This window comes from Stenella coeruleoalba (genome assembly GCF_951394435.1).
Source record: "Stenella coeruleoalba genome assembly, chromosome: 2".
Classification (NCBI taxonomy): domain Eukaryota; kingdom Metazoa; phylum Chordata; class Mammalia; order Artiodactyla; family Delphinidae; genus Stenella; species Stenella coeruleoalba.
The window spans coordinates 134494482-134509636 of record NC_137147.1 but is presented as its reverse complement, the minus strand read 5'-3'; the positions used below and the strand labels follow the sequence as shown (position 1 = coordinate 134509636).

The 15155-nt window shown below is 40.4% G+C and overlaps 1 protein-coding gene across 2 annotated transcripts in view; it reads right to left on the bottom strand.

Moving 5' to 3' along the window:
* The window catches only part of NPTN (neuroplastin), a 55735-nt gene extending 48242 nt beyond the window's left edge, over window positions 1-7493 (bottom strand). The window contains exon 1 of one of the 2 annotated variants that reach the window (XM_079912263.1): window positions 7213-7493. In XM_079912263.1, the coding sequence (XP_079768389.1) occupies window positions 7213-7303 (91 nt within the window). In that variant the 5' untranslated portion in view covers window positions 7304-7493. The remainder of the gene's footprint in view (window positions 1-7212) is intronic. The other variant, XM_079912262.1, reaches the window with a different exon arrangement.
* Between the last annotated feature and the right edge of the window lie 7662 nt (window positions 7494-15155).

Sequence of the window (15155 nt, the reverse complement as noted above, 5' to 3'; positions counted from 1 at the left end):
ATTCATTCTACTTTCGTATGTTTGAAATTCTAACAAAATGTAAAAAGGAAAAAATAGGAAATGGACCTACCCAATAAGGTAGTATAACGAATAAATTTATAAGCTGAGACTTTGACACTCTGTTTCTAAGGAATATCAATCTACAAACTTGCTCAGATTTAATTCAGGTAACGCTTGGGTTGCCCTGTTCAACTAATAATGGACAGGTTTAAAGGTCTTTAACAAATGCATAGGGACAGGAGAAATTAATTCATAAACAGAAAGCAAAACTTCTCAAAGGATAACATAAAAATACAATTAGTTAAGTGCGCTTCACTGCCTCTTCAACAGTCAACTACTTTTCAACCAACAAAGAGAACACAAAATATCTACCTACCTGGCAGTGATTTTCATTTCTTAATTGTTTAATTCACACTGGCAATTTTCCTAGCAAGCTTAATATGCTATCTCTATAACAGACACCATTCTGCCTTCTTTGAAACATGAACTACAAGTGTTGTCTGAAGTAAGTTTACAGGCAGTTGGATTTCAAAACAGTGCATGGCCTCAATTTTCCTTAATTCCAAAAAGTTAATTTCAAAAAATTTATTAAAACAAAGTATTCTCTCTCTAGGCCTTTTAACCATTAGAAGCAGTACCTACCTAAACTGTAAGGTCCATAGCACTGTGTAATTTTAGAACTGGAAGGGAATTTACACATCACGTAGTCTAGTGGTTTACAAATACTATCATCAGGAAGAAAAATCGATGACATAATTTATATATGCGAGCACACTCTCACTTTTTTTTTTAAATGTATCTTACTGCATATGGAACATTTTGCCTTGTTAGTATTCTGTCACAAAGGACATATTGTATTTTATATTTAATCACTTTTAGAATGTGAGTATACATTTGGATAGGATTAAAACTATGGGTGCAATTTGGAACTTTATGTTTTCTAATAATAGAGCCTTACATAATATACAGAATCCTGACACCTTCAGAGTGATCTCAAATCATCTCATTATATTTCACTGTCTAGTCAATTTGAAGCAATAGTTGGGTGTAACAATGATATAAATCAAGACAAAGCAAAGGGAAGCAAAGCATATCCAAATTGACATACTTCTGGAAAAAACCATAAAGCGTACCCTAAGTTTCCAGTAAATAAGATTATTTAGAAAGAAAGTTAGTCTTTTTTTTTTTAGAAGGCTAGTCTTAAAACATTCCATAATTGTTTCCAGAAATGCAAAAGAATACCATTCAGTACTTTTTAGTACAAGGAACTTAACACAATATTTTTCCATCAAAGCCGGCCACAGCTTTAACGAAGAGATAAGACTAGGTTTTTTAAATTTGAAACACAACGAAAACAAGAAACAAAACCAAAAAAACAGTAGATGTGTGAGGAACATCAAATAAATCTACCACTGACTTACTGTATGCAAATAAATGTAGATAACTAGGGGACTACTTTAAGTATTTAGTAAACCCCCATTTCCACACAGACCAATTAAAAGTTCTCAACAATAACGAAAAAGTAACCTCAAGTTAATTAAGTTTGATTAATAAATGTCTATTTTTGCATATACACAAAAGTAAGCAACAACAACAAAAAAATTAGGCCTACTTTCAATTTTAGACGACATAGTAAACTGGAATTGTACAAATCCTGACTCTTGAATAAACCTGAAAACCATACAATTTACTTATGTATTCAAGTTTTTAATGTAAACATCAATACCTTTGGAATAATGTTTTTACATAGAATCAGTACAGTATTTTACTTTAAATTCAGTGAGAAGTTTACTTCTATATATATAAGCCTATAAAATGCAACAGTTTATATTCAACCAGTTTTACTGGAGAAGTTTCCTGCTTTCACAAAGCTAATCCTTACCAACTAAAATTAGGAATTCCGGGGGAAAAAAAATCCACAAGAACCTCACAATTTAAAAATGCATTATCTAAGGTGCTTAAAATTAAGCTCCATATCACCAATGGCATTTATAAAAATTCATGTAAAATGATAGTGTTTTGTTTAAAGAGGAACACTGAAAGCAAGGCCGACTGTTCACAGGCGGCGATTTTGCATCATTACATATTTTAATTTTGATGTTCGGATATACTTTAGAGGACCCAGGTCTATTTATTCTTTCTAACAGATTCTATTTTTCCAGATGCTTGTCAAAGGAAGATTCATTCCTCATTCTCGCTTCCTGTTTTTCTCCTTGTACAATTACTATAGCCTTTCTTCTGTCTTTTCTCTTAGAACTTCATTCTCTACTTCTGATCCTGTCCAGACTGTGCTCACTGTAAACAAACTGAATAGACTGCCTCAGAAATTTTTTCACACAATTCACTTCTTCCAAAATTTCTTTGCATAATTTTATTCAAGTTTTTATTGAACATCTCCTGTGTGATATCCAAAACAGTCTCATTCATTATTTTCCTACATGCTTCATTTGTATAGATATTAACACCTTATCTCCTTCCCAAATTGTCTTGAAAAAACACCTTTACATAGACCCAGCAAAATTTCAGATTTTAAATATGAAACATCTTACTCTGAAAAAGTAGCTCAAACTAAATAAATGAAAAACAATGTCCAAATTGACAGAGCACTTTTCTAATCGTATCCGGCATCTCTGCCAGCCCAGTTATTTACTTTTATTAAAAAAATTAAAATAAAGACAATACAATTACATTTTGTCTTTTATTAATGTCTAAAGGTATACTCCACAGGAAGAGAAAATGTTTCACATTAAAACTGTATTAATGAGAAAAATCAAGGGATTCCTTCAAGACAAAACAGTCTAATTTTTCATGAGGATCTGTATAACTCACACAAAGTCAGATCTGTAATGAACTTCAATCTTAATTTACGGTGAATGTTTGGACTGTAGGGTACATTTACATATAAATACTTTTATTGCCTTTTATTGTTTTAAACCTTGGTATACTAACACGTTAAGCTCTGTTATGTCTGACAACACAAAAACCTACCTGCATCTTTTTCTAATTTGTCCAGGAATCTTGAAAAACAAAGACTACAGCCCAGGAACACATCCTGATGTTGTAACATGGCCTTACCACCCTGGTCCCCTGACCAATTTCTCATGCCTGGGTGCTTCATTACATCAGTAGTGACACTGTTGTCAGTTGCCTGAGAGTCTGGAGGCTTATGATCTCCTTAGGAAATGCTAATAAATTCCAAGGCAAATAGTTTCTTCTGGTCATTTAAAATCTTATTTTGACTAATTATGTTAAGATTTGCTGCTTGATATTTGGCATGTCATTTGTGCCACAGCTGCTATAGATAACACGTCTTCCATTGCTCATTTTAGTTCACCCAAAGGAAAGATGCACTATCAATAGCAAACGTCTAAAAACATACTCAGGGAGAGAAACTGCCAAACCACTGAAGCAAACAGCACTTGACAGAAAAGAAAAAGATTCATGAATCATCTAATGCAAATACTGGCACTGTTACAAAGCACAATGTTCACAACTATCTAGTATCACCCAAGCAAAATGGTTTCTTAAAATTTAGATCATTAATAAACTCATTTTAGATCATTCGACTCATCTTCTCCCCCTAAACAGTGTTAATTGTCTATTTTTATATTTTCAGTATGAATATATTACATTTTTACACTTCACATTCATTCATCAGTTAACATCTCCAACACTTCACTGTGTGCCAGGCACTACATTCTATTTCTCTTATTCACAACAATGAGATGCTATGAAAAGGTGCTACCTAGCCATGAAAAGATATTTAGTTCACTGAAAGAGAAAGAAAACCATGAAACCTCCCAGACAATTAAATGGAAGTATGAACTTCCTCATCAGAATCTACAATTGCAGAGGCAGCACAGCTGGTCACTTCTATAAAAAAGTTACATAAGCAAAAAGCACAAATCTGGGGCCTTCAAATGGCCTACTTAACTTTTTTCAAGATGACAGTGAGCAGCATTAACAATTAAATGCTTGATATATACATGAAGAAAAATAATTAATAATGGTATTTTTAAAGGATAATAATAGTAATAGATAACATTTACTCACTATAGTAAGCAAACATTTAGTACATATAGTATTGTTATGCTACATATAGTAATGTAGCATATGTTACATATAGTAACATATGTTACATATAGTAACAAGTGTTACATATAGTAAAAACTTACTCCCTACTGAGACTCACTATATACCAGGCAGAAACCTAAGTGCTTTATGGTCATTGTCTCATTTAATTCTCACATCATCCCTAGGGGATGGGCATTATTATAAACCCCATTTTACAGATGATAAAACTGAGACTTGGAAGTATTAAGCATCTTACTCAAAGTCACTCAGCTACCAAGAGATGGGACTCAAACCCAGGTCTATCAGGATCCAGAGTCTGTGCTCTTGATCATCATATAATACTGTCTGGTTTATACTTATTCAATTCTAATTTCACTCTAAAGCTTTCAAAGTCTTACCAGGAAGGTTATATTTTAGGACAGTTTTCTTCCTTTAAAATGACACGTTAAAGAGGATTTTACTTGAAACTATGGTCCTACAAGTCTAACTGTTTGTATGGGAAACAAATTCTATCTGAATGAAAAACCCTGAATCTCTATGGTAATGGGTCACAGCTAAAAGAGACCTTGAGAGTCATCTAGTCCAAATTCTTCATTTTAGGACTAACGAAAAACATCTATACTCAGTCTAAACTACCACATAATCCAGAAATACTTCGGTTTGGGGATGCTTTTTAAAAAGTCATCATTTTAAATAGATAATCCAACTTTTCAAGATCATCCAGAGCATAGTATCCATTTCTGAAAAACACTATAAGAAAATACAAACTCCATGACATGAGGTCAGACGATTGTAGAGCTATTACCAATTGAAAGCTTTCATCTTACAGACATGCTATAAAAAGCTATAAAATGGCATCCTTACCTACATGGACTCAAACTCAAAAAAATAGCCATTTCTTCCTTGAATTAAATTTACATTCATTTGGGTCAACTACAAGCTCAGCTTCACTTCACCAGTCATGTCATGTGACTGAATTCAAGCTCATTTCAAGGAAAAGGCTGCACTATGCTGTATTTAGAACACATATCACTGAGAATAGCCAGATGAGTCTTTGTAGGCCCATCCAAAAACCTTGCTTTAGTTGCTAAGAAACTACAATTTCACTGTATTATAAATTTTTGAAGAAGCTATGCCAGCACAGAGATTGAACATGTTGAGATCAAAAATCTCTCACCTATTGTGCCAAATGAAACCTTGCTTTTTACACAAATTGAATAGCTGAAATTAGTATTAGGCTTAAGTCATATTGTTAACACAGACTAAAAACTGATAAGACAAATCAAACTAACTCTACCTTGCCTTCCTTAGTGGCCTCATGCTTTGGAGGAAAATAGGGAAAATACCCAATATGCTTCGTATATTCAATGCTAGAGACAGAAAAATGTTTCCTTCCTGACCCCTGCAGTGATAATTCAAGGCCATGAAGCATACATAAGATTTTATTTATACAATTTGGTATGACACTTACATTTAACTGATGCTTTTTCGATCTTTACTGATGTATTTTCACTGTAATCTTCAGCATTTTAAGCCTAGATTCTCCTTAGAATGCTTAACTCCATTCGTTTTTGTTTTTTTTAATGAAAGCCATTTTAATTTCAGCTATTCCAACAAGAGTAATTTTAAATTGTTCTAGCATAACAAACAACAAAGAAACACCGAAGAATTAACAAAAGAATTTATAGTTCACTCTTCAGTACAGTCATGTATGAGTTCACCCTCATAAATTTTTTCCTATAAAAATATTTTTTAAACCTCTTAAAGGTTGTTTCCACAAGAGCAGAAACGGGTTCACAATACTTCTAATCTCATCTCCGAAAGATCAATTCAGCAGCTGAATTGTAACACATACCTTTAACAATCGGAATCTTTTTTGTCTAGATCCCCCCTCACCATACTTCCCCACCATTTCTCCATCTTCTCTAAACAGCTTCAGTTCAAAACCCAATTCTCTCCTTTCCATTGTATCCTGCACATATCCCAGGGACTACTTTTATGTTCCTCAGAAATAATGTCTCTTCTGTCTTGAAACTTTTCGATCTTAAAAACCCACTTCCTCCATCTCTCTCTCTCTCCAGTGACTGCTCTCAATCCCACCACTGCAGTTTCAGCTGTGTGTCCCTGCCTTCCCAGAGGCCCCAACCAATATCAAACAGCACTTGCCAAAACTCTGCTCCTCCCTTCCCTAATATATCCTCCACACTGCAAACGAACATTACACCCCCGGCTTCCTGCATTTTACTCCCTTCCCTTATTTTCTGTCTTACCCCACCCCCATCTCTATAGCCAGAAACCCTTATTTCTGTAATAAATAATTCCCCCTACCTCAGTTTCAACCCTTTCTCCCCATCCTCTTCTCCTTTTTCCTCTCCTTATTTAGAAACTCCTTTTTGCTCTCCCAACCACTACCCTAGAATGCCCAACACTCCACCCTCCTTAGTAAACCCAGTTCTCTTCCCTCATCTCGTTTAGAGCCACTGCTGCTCCTCTTTCCAGATCCCCTACTGCAGTCAACCCACTATCTTGGCTTTCCACCCACCTTCTCTCCACCTCCACAGCCAAGGCTCTCTGATTCTTTACCCCCTCCTTAAGGCTCTAGTACTCTGCTCAGTATTCTTCAGTACTCCCTTCCCCCCACATCTCTCTTATTTTTAAGGATATCACCAGTCTTACGGGGCCCCAGTAGAACCCTGGACGACCCCAGTGACCCCAGTGTTCTCTTGGGGAGCCTGACACCACTCTCCGTCACCTTAAACACAAATGCCTGTCTTGTGCCGCCTTTAAACGCTGCGCCCCCTCCTCGCCGCCCCCGCTACGCCAGCTCCTCACGTCGGCTTCCTTGGGGTCCCCTCCCCGACTCGGAGCGACAAGCCCCAAGACGTGGAGCCTCTAAGTCAACAACACCTCAGGCTCTTATCGGACGCCCCCACCTCTCGGATAGGCACCTCCGGTTCTCACACCAGCGCCTCTTCGAACTCCCGACCGGCATCTGCTCGTCTCGGGCCCGCAGCCCTCCAGACTCCGATTGCCGGCCCCCCTCCCCTGGCTCCACCACCTCCTCGGGCCCCGAACGGCCCTCTCCGGCCGCCAGCTTCCCTCAGCCCCCGCCCGGCCCGCCCCCGGCGCCCCGCTTACCGTTCTGAGCGGCGCCTGGCCCTGGGAGGAGGGAGCCAGAGACCAGCAACAGCGAGAGGGCCAGGGCGCTGGGGAGCGACGAGCCCGACATTCTCCCTGCAGAAGACCGAACAGCGAACGGGCCGAGGCCGGAGCCGGGGCCGGGGAAGGGAGGGGAGGGAGGGAGGGGGCGGGCGAGCGCTCGAGGGAGAGAGCGAGGGAGGCAGCCGTGGCTCGGCTCCGTCCTTCCCCGTCCTCCTACCGCCGCAGCGCCCAAGCCTCGCGAGACCTTCGCTCCCGGCCGTGGGCGGCTGAGGAGCAACGACGTCAAGGCTCGCGAGAAGAGGCGGGCTCAATCGATCCTCCTGCCCCTCGGACTCCGCGTTCCCGCCCCTGCAGAGGCTGATTGGCCTAGCGCGAGATAGGTCACGTGCCAGGGACGCCTCTGGCCACGTGACGGGGAGAGGCGGAGCTCCTGTTCTCGGCCCTGGGGAAGGGAGAAGTCTGCGTTCTGCTTATTCCTCTGTGAATGCGGGGAGCGCACATAAATAAGAGGAAGCTTTGGGAATATATTTCTCCGCCCATCCTGCCTTTCAGTTGTTGGAGCTCTTGGCTGCAAAATTTAATGCAACACGGGCTCTTTTAAGCCTTCCTCTCATTGTTCCCTATCAAAGTCCTGCTGTTTCTTCCTTCTGGACTTTGACCTTAGACCCTCTACTGGCATGTGGCTTCAGCCTCCCATTTTAACCCCGTGTATTAACCTTCTAGGCTAAATGATGCACTCCCCGTGCCTGGTATTACCTTGTGCTTTACTGCCTCTACATCTGCTCCCTCAGCGTGGAACGTCCTCCTTTTCCTCGCCCTTCTATTCCCCCTCCCCCATTTTGGCCTTATTTTAGCTACTTAGAATCTCAGGCCTGAAGTTCAACTAGACTAATTGTTAGTTAGACAATCTAGGCACTAAATTCTACAAGGAAGTAATCTTATATGAAGAATCTTCAGAAGCATTTTTGTGCAGCGAACATTCATTGAGTACCTACTGTGTACCAGGTTTTCACATCCGATGTGAAACCTGCATGAAAAAGTGGTCCCCACTCTCACAAAGTGCACAGCCTAGTTTATCAGAGGAGGGAGGAAGAGGACAAATGACTGCATAGCAAAACGACCCATAGGAAAGGAGCCAGCTGAGTGCTCCGGCAATGTGGTCACAACTGTTTGCATGGAAGTTTGGGAAATGCCCTTTTTCAGGGTATTTTTGGTACTACCCTGAGCGCCATCAATCCTTGGTTGGCAAAGGATTTCTGTGGCTTAGCTCATCGCTGACTCAGAACAGACATCTTGGGGAGTGTCTGCGGAGTGAAACTGAGAGGAATCAAGTAAGTAGTCCTGGTGACCTGACTCAATTCGAAGAGAAAACTTGAAGAACCTAGAAGAAGGAGCATTCACCATGACCCTCACACTCTCAAGCTAAAGTGGACTCAAGCTTTCAACATGAACCAGATAGCTGATGATTCCAGACTGAGCTTTCTAGCAAACTACAGCTATGGCATGTTGTTGATTGAAATGAAACTACATCCTTCAAGACTTCAGGTGTGTGAGTGACAAAAAGGTTGGCATGTATCTTTGGACAAAGGCCATTCTGCAGACAGCTCTGGATGGAGGGCTACAGGGCTGCCTGTGGTGGGACCAAGATTTTCAGCTGATGGAAGCTTCAGTCGGATGCAGCCATCCTGCCTCATCATCAAAATCCCCATTTGGTTAGGGGTCCTTACAACAAGGAGTCCTTACAAAGTGATTGTGCTCATTTAGTGGATAGGGAAGCTGAGGCTGAGAGAAGCATAAATTACCCAGGGTCTGAATGGTTTTGGTAATCATTAATACCAAAAACTTTGGTTTGCCTCCTTCTAGGCTCATGGCAGGAGTGCCTTTCCTTGTCCTCTTGAAGTTGGGAGTGGCATGTGACTTGCTTCCACCAGGCCAGTGAAAAGTGACATGCATCATTTTCAAGCAGAAGCATTTCATGTCAGTTGCAGAAACCATAGCATACTCTTTTCCCTGCATGGTGATCAGTGATTATGATCACTGGCATGTGTCAAAATGAAGCCTGGGTCCCTAAGTTAGCACGATAAGCCCAGGCCCACCATGTACAATTGGTAGTGTCTGTTGACTTAAGCTACTGAGATTCAGAGGTGTTTTCTCCTGCATAACTTGTACTATTCTGGTTAGGGGTAAGATGAAATTCAACTCCATCCCACTACTACCACCACCATCTACTAGCTGTGGCTTGGACAAGTGACCTGTCTCTCTGGATCCTATTTATCTGTCAAATGATGCTAATGATAGTACATACTCAACTCATAAGATTATCAGAGCAATAAATGAGTAAATTTATGTACAATGTTTAGATCAGTTTCTGTTTCATGTAGACGCTCGAATGTTGATGATAATGATAATAAATACTGTTGCTGCTGCTGCAACTTTAACTCCAGCACTGTGCTCTTCCCACTACGTCATGCTTCTTACAAAAAGTGATTCAGGAAGAAAATTTTAAGTACAATGTTACCATCAACTCTCAAAACCTGCAGTTATGAGGAATCTTTTTACCTAGAAGAAAACGTCCTCAAATCCCATGTGCTAGTAGCTGTACTTTTAGACCCCCTTTTAGGGGAAAACCAAAACCTCATATAACTCAGTAACTTCTTTAAAGGAACCTAAGAATTTAAATTTTTTTAAGGTTTACATGCACTTAAAAATCTCTCTACAGTTAAGTGCAGCTGTGCGGGAGGATGGCTGAGCTCCTTGTAATATCTCATAAGATCCCTTAGAGGTCCTCAGTGGTCAGGCGGAGACACATTTTCCTGGCCTCCAGGGACTGCTTGGAGGTCTGGCTTTCCAGTATTGATAGTGCCTCCTGGTGGCAAGACCTGTAATAAAGCATTCCCAATTGAAAGGCTTTCCTGTGTGGGTTGGTTGGTTGGTTGGTTGGTTTGTTGGTGTGGTTCATTGTCTTTGGAAGGATGCCAGTGAAGATGATAGTAGTGTTAATAGAGTTGACTTTGAACTACCTTATGGTTTCCCTACTCCCTCCTCTGCAAACATCTGCTCCTTTGAAGTTCTTTCCATTCAGATATACCACCCTGCTCATCTTGATTGCTGTCATCTGACCCACCAACATAATTTTTTTCCCTGCTCCTTCCAACTCTTAGCACCATCCTTGAACTCTATGGGTGACTTCAGCATCCATGTTGATGATCTAGTCAATACCCTAGTCTCTCATCTCCAAAAACCTACGCAACTGAGCCACCCTTTCCAAGGTTACACTCTCAACACCTTAATCACCCATAAAAGCCTCCATCTTAGGAATATGAAAATACAATACCTCACTGTCCATTTACCCTCCTATCCTTTCAGTTCCATGTGCTAGGACCCCATTTGCTGTGATTCTTCAACCTCATTGAGACCTCTAATCCATTAATCCCACAAATTCTCATTGTCCATTCCTCATTTCCTTTCTGGTCCAGTTTAGAGCCCAAGATTCATCATTATAATCGTTTCCTTACCCACCTCTATCTCTGATATACTTTCCTGGAGAAACCACAACCTAGTTAAGCACTACACTCTGAGATGAAGTTTCACGCCCTGCACCTGAGCAGCTGAATGTTGCCCGAGAAAAAAATCACACAGACAGGCTGAATGACATCATTTTAAATTCATGGTCTCAAACCTCAAATCTCAAACCTCAAAACTCAACACCACCCAGCAACCCTACTCTTTCATATGAGGTAAACATGAATTTGCAATTGCGATGGTCACATGCAAGAAATGCTCATTTCTTTCACTTCTTTAAATCAGATTTAATCCATTCTGAGCACCTTTTGGCCAAGATGACAAGAAATTCAACTTTGGTCATTATGAGCCTCCCTCCCTACTTCCCAGAGTAATATGAAATTCCAAGGGTTTTATGCAGTCCAGGACATTACTGGTTGTTTGGTCTGGACTTTTTTTTTTTTTTTAAGTTCACTCTGGTTGCTGCTGGTGTGTGCATGGCCCAGACCCACATGATCCCTTGAAGGTGAATGGTTTGGTGCTTCCCACCACCTCCCTCACCAGCCTCACCCTACACCCCACTCGGTTTCTGCTCTTTGTGATTGCTGTGCTCCTTCTCACCTTGGAGCTTTGCACATTCTGTTCTCTTCGCCTAGAATGCTCAACCCCATCCTCTTTACCTGGTCTACTTCTCATCCTTCAGATGTCAGCTTCAAATCGTCCCTCCTTAATATGAAAATTAAAACCATAACGAGATACCACTTCACGAACACATGCAATTTAATAATTTAAAAAAAAACCTGACAATACCAAATATTGGTGGGGATGGAAAGCAACTGCAACCCCCATACACTGCTGCTATGCATATAAAAATGGCAGAACTACTTTGGAGAACGATTTGACAGCTTCTCATAAAGTATATGTATCTAATCTGTGACCAGGAATTCTACTCTTGTATCCCCACTGCCCAAGAGAAATGAAAACATATTTCCACAAAATAATTTATACAGGAGTGTTCATAGAGCTTTATTCATAATACCCAGAACAGGAAACAATCCAAATATTCATCAACAGGTGAATGGATAAACAAACTATGGTATATTCATACAATGGAGTACCACTCAGCAATAAAAAAAAAATGAACTACTGATACATGCAATAAAAAATGAACCACTGTTACATGCAATAATATGGATGAATTCAGAAGCATAATGCTTCTGAGAAGTGAGAAAGAAGAGAAAGAAGTGAGTGAGAAAGAAGTGAGAAAGAAGTGAGACGCCCCCAAAAATGTATGTACTATATGATTCTACTTATATAAATTTTTACAATAGGCAAAACTAATATATGTTGATAGAAATCAGATCAGTTTCAGTGTTTTCCTGGAAGACTGACTAGAAAGGGTCATGTTGGAATTTTCTAGTTATGGAAACTTTCTATGTCTTGATCTGGGTGATGGTTAACATTGGGTGTACATTTGTCATTGAAATTATACCTCAATTAAAAATGTGCAAAACAAAACCGTCCCATTGTCAAGGAAGACTTTTCTGGGGTCCATAACTCAATTAAGCCTTGCTATTGTATACACTTATTGCTCCATTTTCCTTTTTTTGATATAACTTGTCACAGTTGGGATTTTACTTTTATTTATGTGGTTATCTGACTCACATCTGGCTCCTTTTCTAGACCTCCAGGAGGAGGAATCCATGACCGACTTGTTCACCACTGAATATCCAGTGCCTAACACAGTATTTGGCATGCAGGGGGTATTTAGTGAATAGCTCCTGAGGGAATAAATGAGTCACACAGCTGGACCCAGAATCTGAGACTCCTGACTCTCAGTCCAGTGCTCATTCCACTCTACCATCCCAAGGAGACTCTAGCAATTGCCAATGATAGATGACCAGGCCTCAGTGCTTCCTTTCTCTGTACCATTAAAAATTGTTATCAAGCCTTGTATGATGGGTTAATTTAACATATCTCCATATCCAGTCTCCCCATCTAGAATAACCTCATTATAACAACCTCTCCTCATTATAACAACCTCTTATATTTCACAGCTTTTCACAACTTACAAAGCGTTTTCACATTAGATATCCCATTATTTCACTTGATCAACAAAACTCCATTTCATAAACAAGATAATGGAGGCTCAGAAAGGAGAATGACTTATTCAAGATCCTCAATTGGCAGGTAATAAAACCAAATAGAATTTGAACCCAAGTCCTTTGGACTGCAAAGGGAAAATGCTGAGGGTGGCTGTCATCATCTTGAGGAAGACAGTCTCCTAAGATGACCCTCTTCAAACAGCATGAATCATATCTGAAGATGAAGCAATCGCCTTGGGCAGGGTCTGCTGAGGTTGGTATAAGAATGGCTCATCTCCTGGCCAGGTGTTTGGAGTGCTCATCATTTCTTCAGAAAGCGCTTTGGGTACCATCTCTACTATGACAGCCAGTGCAGGGATAGGACAGGGCAACTTAACAGACAAGTCAGGCTTGTGTTAGAGTCAGGCTTGTGGGCTTTTAGGGGCTAATATCAATATATAACTGCCTTTTAATCCCTGCTCAAGTATAGACACAACTGAGACAGACATAGGAGTCTGTATCCCCCTTTATTTTATATATATAAAATATATGTGTACATATTTATATATAATTATGCATATAATATATATGTATATAAAATCTCTGGGGCTGTATAATAGTATATATATATATATATATATATATATATATATATATATATCTCCAGGACCCATCTTCAGAGATTTCGACTTAATTGATCTGTGGAGAGGCCCAGCATGTGTTGCAGTGTAATGCACTCTAACGTGCTGTAATGCCCTGCTTCTCAAACTTTGATGCACATTAGGTCACCTGGGAACTTAAAAAAAATCCCAATCCCTAGACTGCACCAATTAATTCAGAATCTCTGGAGGGGAGACCCAAGCATCAGTTTAGTTTTAAGACTCCTCAGGTGATTACAATATGCAGCTAAAATTAAGAACAGATGCTCAAATGCAATCGAAAAAATTTTGAGTATGCAGCAGAATGATAAAGAAGATTGTTAAAACACAGATATCTGGGCCCTACTGTGTTGGGGGGGCTGTAGCTGGCTTATTAAATTAAGAAATGCAGATTATGACCTGTGACTGAGGAGGCACAAGCCACCCACACAGGGGCAGCAGGCAGCTCCCTCAGCATCTGAGCTCCCACTACCCCAGGTAGTTTTGATTGAAGGCACAGTTTCAACATATTGACGCAAAGGAAGTAAAGTTACAAGGTTTAATACTCACAAATTCCAGAAACAGGGGGTGGGGGGTACGATGAGCTGGAGGAAGGGCAGTCCTCCATCTCAGGTCACAAGGGAGCAGGAGATAGAGAGCACGGCAGCAAGCACCTATTACATATAAGGTGATTGGGGTAGAGGTCGCTAACTTTTCTTGGGCTCAAATCTAAGTGGTTATTTTTTTTCTTATTAGTTATTTATTTTATACATATTAGCGTATATATGTCAGTCCCAATCTCCCAATTCATCCCACCACCACCACCTCCCCCCTGCCACTTTCCCCCCTTGGTGTCCATATGTTTGTTCTCTACATCTGTGTCTCTGTTTCTGCCTTGCAAACCTGTTCATCCGTACCATTTTTCTAGATTCCACATACATGCTTTAATATACGATATTTGTTTTTCTCTTTGACTTACTTCACTCTGTATGACAGTCTCTAGGTCTATCCACATCTCTACAAATGACCCAATTTCATTCCTTTTTATGGCTGAGTAATAGTCCATTGTATATATGTACCACATTATTTTAAAAGGTGCCCTGGGAAAAGCAAAGTGGGAACTTGTGGCGGGCATCCTAAACTCAAGTCCTTATCTAAATGTCCAGACTCTGGGTGTGAGCACAGTTGTTATACTGTAAAATGCTTAGATGACAATTCAAAATAGCTGTTTTCCCATCACACCCACCCTCAGAGTCAGTAACGGGGGTGGGTCGCTGACAATTTGCATTTCTAACAAACTCGCAGGTGATGACAATTGATGCTCTTGGTTTGGAGACCACACTTTGAGACCAGTCCCTCCACAAAGCAAGGCAAAGAAATATTTCCTTCATCAGTTGACACAGCGATGAGGAAGGCCTGATGTGATAACTTTCATCTCTGAGGGTCCATGGGAAAATAATTATGCCCAAATCAGCCCAATTAGCCTACATGGTGTTTAAAAGAGGGTTAATAGGGCTTCCCTGGTGGTGCAGTGGTTAAGAATCTGCCTACCAATGCAGGGGACACAGGTTCATGCCCTGGTCCGGGAAGATCCCACATGCCATGGAGCAAATAAGCCCATGCGCCACAACTACTGAGCCTGTGAGCCACAATTACTGAGCCCACATGCTACAACTACTGAAGCCCGTGTGCCTAG